At 38.0% G+C, this 15,324-nt stretch overlaps 1 protein-coding gene across 1 annotated transcript in view; it reads right to left on the reverse strand.

Annotated features, from left to right (window-relative positions):
* CATSPERB (cation channel sperm associated auxiliary subunit beta) overlaps positions 1-15,324 on the reverse strand; it is a 146,168-nt gene that overhangs the window by 14,384 nt on the left and 116,460 nt on the right. The window contains exons 25-28 of the mRNA XM_036839547.1: positions 11,372-11,507; positions 8,815-8,915; positions 8,038-8,112; positions 2,858-3,084 (exon numbers count right to left, since the gene is read on the reverse strand). Of these exons, the coding sequence (XP_036695442.1) occupies positions 2,896-3,084; positions 8,038-8,112; positions 8,815-8,915; positions 11,372-11,507 (501 nt within the window). The 3' untranslated portion in view covers positions 2,858-2,895. The remainder of the gene's footprint in view (positions 1-2,857; positions 3,085-8,037; positions 8,113-8,814; positions 8,916-11,371; positions 11,508-15,324) is intronic.

A 15,324-nucleotide genomic window follows, 5' to 3' on the forward strand; every position in this document is an offset into this window, starting at 1 on the left:
AGAAGTTATTCTAATTTCCACATATATTTAAGTGCTGTGTTATAATCAAACATTTAAAATTTTAATTACCCATAGGGAGACACAATAATCTTTTCAGCACGTTGGGACTCTAAACAGTTTAATCCCTCACAATTTGCCTCTGGCCCTATCCTCAACTCACTTCATAAAAGAAGTGAGGCAATGTTTGGGGGATTTTTTGCATTACTGTTTTGGGGATTTACAGGATGTTTTGGGGATTAATTGCATTACTGTTACTCTGTCATCCAGAAACAGGTGGTCTTATGATATAAGGAAGCCTACCAAACGTTCATGCACAGTGGTCTCTTGGACACTGCGATTTCTCTGGCTGGATGAAATATGTGTTCCATGTTGGAAATCCCCAGTATACAGGGATGTTTGCTAGCTAGAACACATTAATCTGGGAAATAAGGGGTGGAGAGTGAATGGTTATTTTTAGATTTCACTTAATAAACCTACCAAAATTTTTGTTTTTTTGTGTTCTAAACTTTGAGCTCTGATAATCAAGTGGCCTATCTCACCAGTGTAGAAATACCAGTGAAAGCAATAATGATCCCACTGAATTGGAAACCAAGACAGCCATGTAGCCATTTTTGGTTCCTGGTGTATTAGGAAAACAGGCACAAAAGAGGATAATCAACCTTACTGAGGAAAAATAGAGATGCTATAACATACTGAGGACCAAGATTAATTGGGTGGATCCAAGGCCACAAACTTCTACTACCGAGGATAACCCCGGATATCCTTGGTAAACTTCAATGGATAAAATCAATGGAAAAAAATCAATGGAAAAAATAAAAATCAATGGAAAGTAACTTACAGAGTAATAGATATCTGATTACCAAAGGGCAGATTTACCAAAGGCTTGGATCCTTCACAAATGAAGACATTTCATTCTGCTGGGCAAAGGATCCTAATCAGGCGAGGTGCTGTTCAGAGGCAGGGCAGCACATGGAATGTGTGGTGGAGAGAGAAATCTAATGCCAGCTTTAGTGTTAGTTACAGGGTCATAAACAATTCACATTTCTTGACTTTTGCTAAAGTATAATAATCATCACCATTTCCTCCTTTTCAACCGAAATTAAGAGAAATTGATAGCACCTAGAGATTCTGGACTCCCAAGAACAGTGGCTCTGTGACGTTACTTCTGGACCCCATCATTAGATATGACCTTGGATGGTGTTTTTTGGGGGAAGAGGTGAATGAATTTGTGGTTACATGTAGAATGAATTATCTTAGCAGGGGCATCTTTGAACACACAGGAAGACAGATGTGTACACGGCATGCATCTACATGCTCAAATAGCCAAAAGATGACATGTATAGACCACAGTACAGAATCTTAGGTTAAATAACTTTCCCAAGATCACACAGCTAGTAGGTGATGAAGCTAGATAAAAACCAGGCTGTAAGACATTAATACTAGGGGCAAATGCGTGTGGGTTATACGAGAACCCTCTGTACCACCTTCATAACTTTTCGGTAAATCTTAAACTATTCTAAAAAGACAGTTTATTAAAAGAAGAAACACAGGTTGTTAGACTCTGGAGCTTACACTTTTAACTTCTGTGCCATGTTTTATCTCTAGAGCCCTGGCCCAAGTGATGTTCTGAGGTGTTGACAAACTCCTGTTTTCCTAGGTCTCCAGAATGGTTCTCATTCCTCCCCATGGACAAGAACTGATTGTCCAGATTTTGCTTTGATTTTCTGGCTTTATCTAGTATCTGGCTTTTCTAGTATCCTTCCAATAAATGTCCCTTTTTATTATAATTAGACAAAATGGCTTTCTATCACTTACAACCTAACAACAACAGCTAACACTTAGAGTATTCACAGAGCCAGGCACTGTTCTGATTACTTTGCATGTATTAATTCATTTGACCCTCACAACAGCCCTATTAGGTAGGTATTAATATTATCCCCATTTTACAGGTGAAAACACTTAGGCACACAGAAATTAAATAATTTGCTCAGGTCACACATCTAGGAAGTGGCAAACCTGGGATGTCTGGCTCCGGAGTCTAACTGTTGGATCTACCTTGCCCACTATCCTCTCAAAAGAACTTTCATGATACACAGGTACGGCCACGGTTTACAGTTCTCAGAGCTGGGCTCTCCTGGACCGGATGCCTAGCCTCTCCCTATGTTGTCAAGAGCAGATGCGGCTCCTCCTGAGCTTTTCCAGGAGGGTGTCACTCTCTGATCTCCAAATGCATTGGCCATCTTCTGACTACCTGGGGGCAGGTGCTCTGAGAGTACACAGAGGTGAATCTTTTGGAATTCTACATGTTGCATGTAGTTTTGTAAATAAGTACCTCACCCAGACCCCGTGTTCGTCCAACCCCACGATGGGTTCACAATTCATTCTCTTTAGGTGTTACAATCTGGTTTTGAAGTTGCCTCAAGAAACCCAAATGGTTTCATCTTTAATTTCCATGAGGCTCTGAAAGCACACATGGACAGGAGCTTCCTTTATCACCTATCTTTCCCAGGCAGGATTGCATTCTACTCATATTCCAATCTGAAAAGGGCAAGGCCCAGAATGGGCTCCAGTCAACAAAAGCTGAAAAATACAGAAAACCCATTCCACACAGAGATGGTTATCGTTTTGTATTTTTCTAAAAACCTCAAGGAAAATCCTCTATTATAAGTGTTGACATAAGAAATTTTCCATGTATTCAAAATAAGAGAATGGAATGGTAAACATGTTGACAAATAGCAATTTGAGTTAAAATGGTAATTCTATAGTATTTTAGCTAGTTTTTACATTAACATTTAAATATATTTTTTTCTAGGAGTTGTCTAATGAAACTAGGAAATAAAGAGAAAATTATGATTACCATTTGTTCACTATTCAGATTTTCAGTCGATGAGCCAGCTAATTAGCAGTAATATTTGTTGAATTCACATTGTTTGTCCTCATCAATTTTTTGCATGTATCCCATGGGTGGATGTTATGTATTTGGAACATAAATGCTATAAAAATTAATCCCCCTAGCAGTACAGCTGCTGCGAGGGCAATAAGTGTGTGTCCTGGAAATGGCAGAGGGGCTTCGTCAACATAAATCTGCAACAGAAAAAGCAAAGTCTTTAAGCTTTCTGAACTCAGTAATTCAAAACGCTGAACTTGACATGATTCCCACAGTGGTGGAGACATTGTTAGTCATTTAGCAACATTCCGTCCAGACTGATATAGATATTTAGCTTCCACAAAGCTTACAGTCTCTTGACAATTTGACACGTGGTGAATTTCCACATGATACACAGGGAATAGGAACTCGATTTATATCCTATCCCTTTATCCTATGTCTTTAGTGGCAGAGGCGGGCAGCTAGAACACTTACACAGCAGGAAAACATTCTGTGTTCAGTTACAGAGGAACAGGCAAAGTGCTGTGGGAACATGCTTAGAAGTGCCTAACTGCTTAGCGTTATCAGGTAATGTGCTTCCTGAGCTGGGTCTTGAAGAATAAGAGAAGGAGGAGAAGGTACATTCAAGGTAGAGGGAATAAGCATGGGCTCTTCCAAACTATCCTCTCTTTAGAAATCCTCTGTACAAGTGCTGACATTGGGAAATTTCTGTAGATTCAAAATGTTTCCTCTGCCTGAATGGCTAATTAAAAAAACAAGTTCCTGGAGGGGAGACAGGATCATTGACAGAGGCACAGAGTCGTCTTTTTCTCTGAGACTAGAGGCAAAGATGGGTGCCATAGATGTTATAAGTAGAAGTGGGGGCATATGGAGAATAAGGTGGTTCAAGCTTATGTTTTCCCAGTGAAGTAGGAAGGAAGATCATCTTTGGAGGTAGAAGAAAGTAGAGATGAATGAAAACAGGATGGCAGGAATGTGGGAAAATGCCAGGACAAGATAAAGGATTAAAAAGCTGCTTTAGGGTATAGATCAAGTTAAAGGTATCTCCATCCTCCCAGTGACCTAAGGATGTATCTGGTTTTTAAGAAACAGTCCCATAAGCTATGAATTCTTTTATAATTTCTCTCACGTTCATTCTTTCTATTCCACTTTTGTTACTGCTATTGTGAGTTTTAATACCTCACTTTGTATAAATAAGCTCCCCTAACAGCTTTCCATGCTGTCAATCCATGTTGACATAATAACATTGCCAGATTAATCTTTATAAAACATCAGTCTGTCTATAAAAAATTTTTTTAAACAAAGAGAGATTGCTTCATTTGTGACGAGAAGAATCTTGACTATATAGAACTGGTACCAGAAATGGAGTATTGTAAGCAACAGAATTTAGAAGGTGGATCTGGCCAAGTGGTGTGGAAAGCAGTGAGAAACTGTGCTTTCCAATCTGGGAAGATAATTATCTTCATGGTAATGGACCAGCTGGTTTAACCATGTCCTATTGTACTTGGAGGCTCAGACAATGTGCCCAATGCTACTGGAATTATTGGGGATTTGATAGACAAATATTACATATTGGATATGATATGCTACTTGTGGTTTTCAATATGGTGCTACAAGATACCAAAAATCTTTCTTTTAAAGGTGGCCCATCAGAGGAGGTTGGATAATTAGCTTTGTAAGAATGATGTAGTCTGTTTGTGGTAAATGAGAGAGACAATTGTGCGCTACCTGTAATCTCAAAACTGAATTTTCTTTTCTATGCTAAAGTTAGGAAGAGCCAGAGGAAACCACCCATTGTAATCATAATCTATCTTTTTCTCTGTTCTGCTTCCTCAGTGTTGGATAACTCCCTCCATAGTCCCAACAGTCCTTATGGCTGACAGTAGCTCCTGGGGCTGCAAACTTCCTTGTTCAATGTCATTAAGAAAGAGCAAGTCCATGTCCCAGCACTTTGAGCAAAAGTCCTGTGATTCACTCTGACTGGGCAGGCGTAGGATCATGTGCTCATCCCTGAACACCCCTTTTCAAAAATGTTTAATAGTTTCTCATTGTTGACAGGAATGTTCCAAAGTTCTCATTCGGACATTCAAGGTCTCCCACAATGGGACCCTAACCTACCCACTTTCTTATATATAACCTTACATTCCAGCCAAATGGATCTACTATTGAAGAGATTGCTTTATGACTTCATATATCTGTATCTTTGCTGCTGTTATTCTTTCCACCCAGAATGCCTTCCTTACCCATTTCTGCCTAAAACAAAATTTCAGTCACCTTATCAGAAAATATAAAAATTTCACGTGCTTAAGTCGTCTATTATATTTCTAAGAGTAGAAACCTCTATCACCTGTGAATCCTGCGTTCTCCAGCTAAACTGCTATCTCTAAAGTTCTTGAAAACAGTTTTTTCTTAAATGTTTCCCTCCCAATCTTCTATGATTATCTAAATATTCCATGCCATGTCTAAAAAAAAGTTGAACCCCAGAATCATAAAAGAGTATGTTCTAGACACAATGTCTTTTTATCATCAAAATACTTCAATTTGTGCTTCTTTAACGCAAAGAATTCACTTAACCAGAGTGCAGTTATCAAAACCAGGATATTAACTCTGAGACAACGCTATTATCTAATCTCCAGATTTTACTCAAATTTTATCAATGATTCCAATAATGTCCTTTAGAATGAGAGAAAATCCAAGATCATGCTTTGCATTCCATTGTTTCAGGATACTTGCAAAAGTAGATTTCAGGAACCTTTGTCTTTTTCTATTGTTTCTTAATGATTCTCTTCCTTTATTAACTATGCAATCACTTCCTATTTTTCTTGTATTCATTTTCGTGGTTCTTCCTTCATTCCTGAAGCTTTGTTTCTCTCTGTTGACACTTCTTTTTAGCCTGAAGAACTTCCTTAGGCATTTTTTCAAAGAAGTTCTGCCTACAGTGGATTATCTTATTTTTCCTTCATCTGAAAATGACCTTTATTTCCCCCTCATTCCTCAAGGATATTTTCACTAGCTATAGAGTTCTGGGTTGACAGTCCTTCTTCCCTACACTACAACTGTCCCCAGTACATTAAGGATGTTGTACAACTTTCTTCTTCTGTGGTTTCTGATGAGAAATCAGCGGTCACTCAAATTGTTGTTCACTTACATGTAGTGTTTTTCTCTGGCTGCATTCAAGATTTTTCTTTGTCTTTGATTTTTAGTAGTTTGATTATGATTTAGGCATTCAGGTGTAGTGTTTAGGCATGATTTTTTTTAAGTTCACTTGTTTGGGATTCATTAAGCTTCTTGAATTTGTCAATTTTGTGTTCACCAAATTTAGGACATTTTCAGCCTTAATTTCTTCAGCTTTTTCTTCTTTTTTTTCCCTGTACTAATCTCTTTTTTCCTCTCCTTCATGGACTCTGGTGACATAAATGTTAGACCTTTTGATACTGTCGCATAGATCCTTGAGGCTATTCTTTTTAAAATCTTTTTTCTTCAGGGTGAATTTTTACTGATTTATTTTCAAATTCACTGATTCTTTTCTCTGCAATACCCATTCTGCTATTGAGTCCATCCAGTGATTTTAAAATTTTAAATATTTGTATTTTTCAGTTCTAAAATTTCCATTGGGTTTTTTTTTTAAATAGCTTCTATTTCTCTGCTGAGAATTTCTTCCTTTCCCTTTCCATTCATTTCAAAAGTGCTTGCCTTTACCTAGAGCATGGTTATAATAGCTGGTTTAAAATATCTGTCTTGATAATTCCATTTGCTATCATTTGCTGATTGTCTTTTCTTTCCCTGAATTGCTTATATTTTCTTAATTCTTGGTATACTGAGTAACTTTGGATTGTATCCTGGATATTTAAGATATTATGTTTAGAGACTTTGGGTCCTGTTAAAAATTCTCTGGAAAATGTTGAATTTTTTGTCTGTTTCAGCAGTCAATCACACTGGTTGCATTCAGATCACAAGTAATGCCTTACTGTCTGTGGGTATGGCTCCAATGTCTGCTCAGTTTTCAAAAAAAGCCTTAGCTATGCTATCATGTCTTCCTGTCTCCTTTGCCACTTAGGGGAACTTAAGTGGGTGTTTATATTGTCGTTTTATTTTGAAGCCTTTGCTAAGCTTCTTTAGGTGTGTTCTACTCGTGTGCTGCTTGGTACTTGCACTAGTACATATACACAATTAGGAATCTCCTCCTCCAGCTCTCTTCTCTTAGGGATTTCCCCCACACTCTCTACTCCTAGAGGCCCTTTTCCTTAGTCCTCTGGGAAGAAAGCTGGGATTCATTAGAGTTTTAGCCTTCTGTACTACTGTGCTGTTCCTTGAAACTGGGGCTGACCTTGGGACAAAGAGATGAGAAAAAAGAGAGAAAAATAATGGGGATTTTCTCTCATGCTCCTCATATGACACATGCTTCTTTTCCTAGATCTAGTGGGATGGATTTTTTCTCAGGGTCTTAGATGTCTGCATTGCTGCCATGGCACCCATCACCACAGTTGTGCAGATTCATTACTGAGGCAGGGCCAGGATAGAAAAAGGAAAAAAGAGAGAGTAAGAGATTTTGTTTTTGATAATGTGGTACCAGTATTTGACAATGAATGAGCCATTAATCAATTTAATCAAATCCTTATTCCTTCCCACCCGCCACAGGCAGCAGATATCATTACATGAATAAACAAAAATGAGTCATTGAACATCATAGGGTGATTTGGAGAGACTGATTTTGGCTTTCAATTCTTTTGGATCTTGACAGCTTTGGGAGTATTTAAGACTCTACCGTTACAATGCAAATAACCAAAGGGAGGGTAATACTGGAAACTAAAGTGTTACAGACATAGGTCTCTGTGGGGAGTTGGCGGGGTGGGGGGTTGTGTCAGAAAACCAAGCTAAATATGGAAGGTGGAGAGGGAACAAAAACAAATACAGGCACTTATTAAAGTTTTCCCAGCATTAACTGGTCCTGCAACCTATCAAGGGCCCTAACTTCAGCATTGCTGATAATGTCACCACCAGTCTCCAGGGTCCCCCATCTCCAGGTCTTGTCTATCATACAAATTCTGCCATTTTTTTCTCTTAAGTGTCTCCTGGACGGATGCCTGTCATATTACATCCCCAGCCATCACTCCCTTGGATACCACTGGATACCTGTGCCTTCACTATACCTGAAATTCTTCACCTAAGTTACAAAACGAGACCCCCGGAACAACAGACACTCTGAAGTGAAAGAGCTCAGAGCCCTGTGGAAGAAACACACCAGGCATTAGCAACATTGACATGTATGTTCCTTTAAGTAAAAATATACACTGGGGCCACTTTCCCTACAGATTCTGCATAGAAAAATTCCAACCTCTTTTCTAAGGTTCTTGGGCATATACTTCATGTATCAAAATAAAAATGGAGGGAGAAGGACAAGAGTTAGAAACAGAGGGATTCGATAGCTGACACTTTTTTCTTTTTGAATGAAGAAACAGAAACATAAAATCTAACATGGCCTTGATGAGTACTTTGGGCTAATCCACATATTCATGGTTTTGAGATGTCCCCTAACTTTTATTGGCTTTCACAACAATCACCTAGATTACGTCAACTTGATGTGTTCTTAGGGGCAGCTGAACCCAGAAGACATGTGTCTGTACATCTCCAGGTGAAGAATACTGAGCCCATTTCCCCCTAACTTTTGGAAACACCTTTTCTGCTCCACCTTGATAATCTATTAGTCTTGCATTTTAGCTCAAAAAATGGTAAGTTAATGTTAAATTCAACATTCAGATATCTTTAGAAATATTATAATAGCATCAAGGGAAATGGAGGAAAAATAAACTCCAAATAGCGATGCTATTTCCACCATTCACGGATACCTATCCTTTAAAACTAAAACCAAAGACATACAGGTTTTATGTAAACTCAAAACAGGAAAAATAAAAATGCTGTCAACTTACCTTTATACTTAGGTTGAGGCCTAAAGGATTATACACTGGAGCATGAAGAATCGATTCTAAGTAGTCTTTCATTTTTTTTACATTTTCTGGCACAGTGTGTTCTAAAATTACACAAAGTATATTTTAAGCACATGTATGCTATTTTCTCATTCTGTGTAAAGCTTCTTAAATACAGTAAGGTACAATGAAAGATTCCACTCCATAACATGGCTAAATTATACATAATTTTAGTTCTGCTTGACTCTGTGGAGAATATATTTAGAGGAAATTAGGCCTAGCATCTGACACTGCATCTTCTCAGGGGCATCGTCAAGAAAGATGACCTCTTACCACCTTAGTTCAGGCTGACCTTTCTTTCCTGCCCTATGCTTATGACTATCCTGACCTGCAGATATTTTGGGTATTTGGCAATGAGATAATTTCAGGACTACCTTAGCAGTTGGTAAATGATTTCCAGTAAGGTAGCAGAGAAGTTCCACAATAAGATCACTTAAATCTTTTCTGAAAGAAGTGATCAGTTACTCCTATCTTCTTGTAATTCTTTCTAAAACCACACATGTAGTGTGGGGGTTAGAAATGGCAGTGGTGTAAAGGTACATGGGATCTAGAGGGGTAAAAAAAAAGCTCCGACTGTAGCGTTTGCCAATTTTAAGGGTGTGAATTTTTTTAATTGAAGTATAGTTGATTTACAATGTTATGTTAGTTTCTGGTATATAGCAAAGTAATTCAGTTTTATATATATATATATTTATATATATAAATAATTTTTCATATTCTTCTCTAAGTTATTATAGGATATTGAGTATAGTTCCCTGTGCTATACAGTAGGACTTGTTATTTATTTATTTAGTTTGTATACAGTAGTGTGTATCTGCTAATCTCAAACTCCTAATTTATCCCTCTCCCACCTCCTTTCCCCTTTGGTGACCATAAATTTGTTTTCTATGTCTGTGAGTCTGTTTCTGTTTTGTAAATAAGTTCATTTGTGTCATATTCTAGATTCCACACATAAGTGATATCATATGATATTTGTCTTTTTCTTACTTCGCTTAGTATGATAATCTCTAGGTCCATCCACATTGCTGCAAATGGCATTATTTCATTCTTTTTTATAGCTGAGTAATATTCCATTGTGTGTGTGTATGTATATATGTATGTGTGTGTGTGTATGTGTGTATATATATATATATGTCACATCTTCTTCATCCATCCGTGGACATTTAGTTTGCTTCCATGTCTTGGCTATTGCAAATAGTGCTGCTATGAAAATAGGGGTGCATGTATCTTTTTGAATTATAGTTTTGTTGGGTTACATGCCCAGGAGTGGGATTGCTGGGTCATATGGTAGTTCTAGTTTTAGGTTTTTAAGCAACCTCCATACTGTTCTCCATAGTGGCTGCACCAATTTTCATTCCCATCAACAGTGTAGGAGGGTTCCCTTTTCTCCATACAGGATGTGAATATCATCATGGCTAATTTTAAGCAATGAATGGTTTAACAACCAGTATGCCATATGCTTGAATATTTAACAATCAGTGCTCAAAAAGAGCAGGCTCCAGCACACCACAGAAAATGAGGATGTTAGTTAAAGCAAAATATTTACTAATTCTCTTTGCTCAATTTTTCAATTCAAAAATGCATATGTTGGGCAGAGTAAGACTCTTACTGAATACCAAATGTCTGGATGTTTGATAACATTTGGAAATTTCATTTAACTCTATCTATTGATCTATCAATCTATCTACCTATTTATCTCCTTAAAAGTACACATTCATGAACAAACACAAATGTGCAACAAAAAATTATATATTTGAGGTAAAACTGAATTGTGGTAGATTTCATTTTACTTATTTAGAAATACTTCTGCATCCTTTCAATTATTTTACCATAAAATATTTAAGAAACTTTTCTCATATAATTAGAAGATAGATCTTATAGATAATGTGGCAACACGTTTTATATCTTCCTTCATAACATTGCAAAAGCAATGAAAGGAGACACCAGACCAACGTGTAGCACAAATTCAATCATTTTTGCTGCTAATCTACATAATGGCTCTGAGTCCAGGTCACTGGAAGTGATGATGAAATAAGTGTGAGACACACAGACATAGAAAACAAACTTATGGTTACCAAAGGGGAAGCAGGTGGAGAGGGGATAAATTAGAAGGTGGGGATTAACATATACACAGTACTATATATAAAATAGGTAACCAACAAGGACCTACTGTATAGCACAGGGAACTCTACTCAATATTTTTTAACAACTTATAAGGGAAAAGAATCTGAAAAAGAATATATATATGTATGTATAACTGAATCACTGTGCTGTACACCTGAAACTAACATGATACTGTAAATCACCTATACTTCAAAAAAAAAAAAAAAAGAAGTGTGAGATGATAGAAGCAGCGTGAACAGCAACATGACAACTGATTCGACTTCTTTTCCAAAGAACTCTCGGCTATCTTTTGTGTAAACAGTTTTGTAAACCACTTCTCTACATAATAACAATAGTACGCATAGCTGTAATAATTGTAGAAGAAAGCAAACCTTACTTAGGTTCCAGTTTTCCCTGTTATTCACTTCAGTCACAGTAACCAGGTATGGAGTTTCCACTGGGATATGTCCATCCTCACTGTAAATTTTCAAAGAAATTGGATATTGTGTAACTGGAAACTTAAAACGAGGAACCTAAAATGCAAATGCCAAGAATGAATGTAAATTTGGAAAATTCAATACTAACTCTTCATTTCCTGGTAAAGAATGAATAGATGTATTCCCAAGAATTTGTCTATTCTATATGAAATGTGCTTCTGAGGGTTTCTGCCTTCTCAGAGCATAAAAAAAAAAAAAATCTGTCTTATAGTAGAATCACTGTGAACTCCAAAAGTAGTGCACAAAGACTGTGGTAACAAAACTCATGCCTTTCTGTCGGTTTTCACAGGAATTTGCTATTATGGTATCCACACTTTTTCGGCCAACCCATATACCCTAAGATACTGCATGAATTGGGTCTTGCCCAAATCCCTTAACAGCCCTCTCCCTGCCAGTCATGATCTTTTTTTTTTCTTGAATTTTATTTTATTTAATTTATTTTTTTAGACAGCAGGTTATTAGTCATCCATTTTATACACATCAGTGTATACATGTCAATCTCAATCTCCCAATTCATCCCACCATCACCACCCCCCCTTGCCACTTTCCCCCCTTGGTGTCCATACGTTTGTTCTCTACATCTGTGTCTCAGTTTCTGCCCTGCAAACCGGTTCATCTGTACATTCTTCTAGGTTCCACATATATGCGTTAATATACGATATTTGTTTTTTTTTCTGACTTACTTCACTCTGTATGACAGTCTCTAGATCCATCCACGTCTCTACAAATGACCCAATTTTGTTCCTTTTTATGGCTGAGTAATATTCCAATGTATATATGTACCACTTCTTCTTTATCCATTTGTCTGTCGACAGGCATTTAGGTTGCTTCCATGTCCTGGCTATTGTAAATAGTGCTGCAATGAATGTTGGGGTGCATGTGTCTTTTTTTTTTGTTTGTTTGTTTGTTTTGTTTTTAAAGATTTATTTATTGATTGATTGATTACTATGTTGGGTCTTCGTTTCTGTGCGAGGGCTTTCTCTAGTTGCGGCAAGCGGGGGCTACTCTTCATCGCGGTGTGCGGGCCTCTCACTATCGCGGCCTCTCTTGTTGCGGAGCACAGGCTCCAGACGCGCAGGCTCAGTAGTTGTGGCTCACGGGCCCAGTTGCTCCGCGGCATGTGGGATCTTCCCAGACCAGGGCGCGAACCCGTGTCCCCTGCATTAGCAGGCAGATTCCCAACCACTGCGCCACCAGGGAAGCCCTGCATGTGTCTTTTTGAATTATGGTTTTCTCTGGGTATATGCCCAGTAGTGGGATTGCTGGGTCAATATGGTAATTCTATTTTTAGTTTTTTAAGGAATCTCCATACTGTTCTCCATAGTGGCTCTATCAATTTACATTCCCAGCAACAGTGCAAGAGGGTTCCCTTTTCTCCACACCCCCACCATCATTTGTTGTTTGTAGATTTTCGGATGATGCCCATTCTAACTGGTGTGAGGTGATACCTCATTGTAGTTTTGATTTGCATTTCTCTAATAATTAGTGATGTTGAGCTTTCCATGTGCTTCTTGGCCATCTGTATGTCTTCTTTGGAGAAATGTTTATTTAGGTCTTCTGCCCATTTTTGGATTGGGTTGTTTGATTTTTTAATATTGAGCTGCATGAGCTGTTTATATATTTTGGAGATTAATCCTTTGTCCGTTGATTCATTTGCAAATATTTTCTCGGATTCTGAGGGGTGTCTTTTCGTCTTGTTTATGGTTTCCTTTGCTGTGCAAAAGCTTTTAAGTTTCATTAGGTCCCATTTGTTTATTTTTGTTTTTATTTCCATTACTCTAGGAGGTGGGTCAAAAAAGATCTTTCTGTGATTTATGTCAAAGAGTGTTCTTCCTATGTTTTCCTCTAAGAGTTTTATAGTGTCCGGACTTACATTTAGGTCTCTAATCCATTTTGAGTTTATTTTTGTGTATGGTGTGAGGGAGTGTTCTAATTTCATTCTTTTACATGTAGCTGTCCAGTTTTCCCAGAACCACTTATTGAAGAGACTGTCTTTTCTCCATTGTATATCCTTGCCTCCTTTGTCATAGATTAGTTGACCACAGGTGCTTGGGTTTATCTCTGGGCTTTCTATCTTGTTCCATTGATCTATATTTCTGTTTTTGTGCCAGTACCATATTGTCTTGATTACTGTAGCTTTGTAGTATAGTCTGAAGTCAGGGAGTCTGATTCCTCCAGCTCTGCTTTTTTCCCTCAAGACTGCTTTGGCTATTCAGGGTCTTTTGTGTCTCTATACAAATTATAAGATTTTTTGTTCTCGTTCTGTAAAAAGTGCCATTGGTAATTTGATAGGGATTGCATTGAATCTGTAGATTGCTTTGGGTAGTATAGTCATTTTCACAATATTGATTCTTCCAATCCAAGAACATGGTATATCTCTCCATCTGTTGGTATCATCTTTAATTTCTTTCATCAGTGTCTTATAGTTTTCTGCATACAGGTCTTTTGTCTCCCTAGGTAGGTTTATTCCTAGGTATTTTATTCTTTTTGTTGCAGTGGTAAATGGGAGTGTTTCCTTAATTTCTCTTTCAGATTTTTCATCACTAGTATATAGGAATGCAAGACATTTCTTTTTTTTCTTTTTTTTTTTTTTGAGAAGTTTCAAGTTCCTGGCTGAATTCTTTTTTTTTTTTTTAATATTTATTTATTTATTTATTTATTTTTAATTTATGGCTGTGTTGGGTCTTCGTTTCTGTGCGAGAGCTTTCTCTAGTTGTGGCAAGTGGGGACCACTCTTCATCGCGGTGCGCGGGCCTCTCATTATCGTGGCCTCTCTTGTTGTGGAGCACAGGCTCCAGATACGCAGGCTCAGTAATTGTGGCTCACGGGCCTAGTTGCTCCGCGGCATGCGGGATCTTCCCAGACCAGGGCCCAAACCTGTGTCCCCTGCATTGGCAGGCAGATTCTCAACCACTGCGCCACCAGGGAAGCCCCCCATGCAAGAGATTTCTGTGCATTAATTTTGTATCCTGCAACTTTACCAAATTCATTGATTAGCTCTGGTAGTTTTCTGGTGGCATCTTTAGGATTCTCTATGTATAGTATCATGTCATCTGCAAACAGTGACAGTTTTACTTCTTCTTTTCCAATTTGTATTCCTTTTATTTCTTTTTCTTCTCTGATTGCCATGGCTAGGACTTCTAAAACTATGTTGAATAATAGTGGTGAGAGTGGACATCTTTTTCTTGTTCCTGATCTTAGAGGAAATGCTTGCAATTTTTCACCATTGAGAATGATGTTTGCTGTGGGTTTGTCGTATATGGCCTTTATTATGTTGAGGTAGGTTCCCTCTATGCCTACTTTCTGGAGAGTTTTTTTTTTTTTAACATAAATGGGTGTTGAATTTTGTCAAAAGCTTTTTCTGCATCTATTGAGATGATCATATGGGTTTTTTTTTTTAAGGAATTCCTTTATTTTTATTATTTATTTATTTATTTTTGGCTGTGTTGGGTCTTCGTTTCTGTGCAAGGGCTTTCTCTAGTTGCGGCAAGCGGGGGCCACTCTTCATTGCGGTGCGCGGGCCTCTCACTAGCGCGGCCTCTCTTGTTGCAGAGCACAGGCTCCAGACGCGCAGGCTCAGTAATTGTGGCTCACGGGCCTAGTTGCTCCGCGGCATGTGGGATCCTCCCAGACCAGGGCTCGAACCCATGTCCCCTGCATTGGCAGGCAGATTCTCAACCACTGTGCCACCAGGGAAGCCCCGATCATATGGGTTTTATTCTTCAATTTGTTAATATGGTGTATCACATTGATTGATTTGCATATATTGAAGAATCCTTGCATCCCTGGGATAAATCCCACTTGATCATGGTTTATGATCCTTTCAATGTGTTGTTGGATTCTGTTTGCTATT

This window comes from Balaenoptera musculus, chromosome 2 (assembly GCF_009873245.2).
Source record: "Balaenoptera musculus isolate JJ_BM4_2016_0621 chromosome 2, mBalMus1.pri.v3, whole genome shotgun sequence".
Lineage (NCBI taxonomy): Eukaryota > Metazoa > Chordata > Mammalia > Artiodactyla > Balaenopteridae > Balaenoptera > Balaenoptera musculus.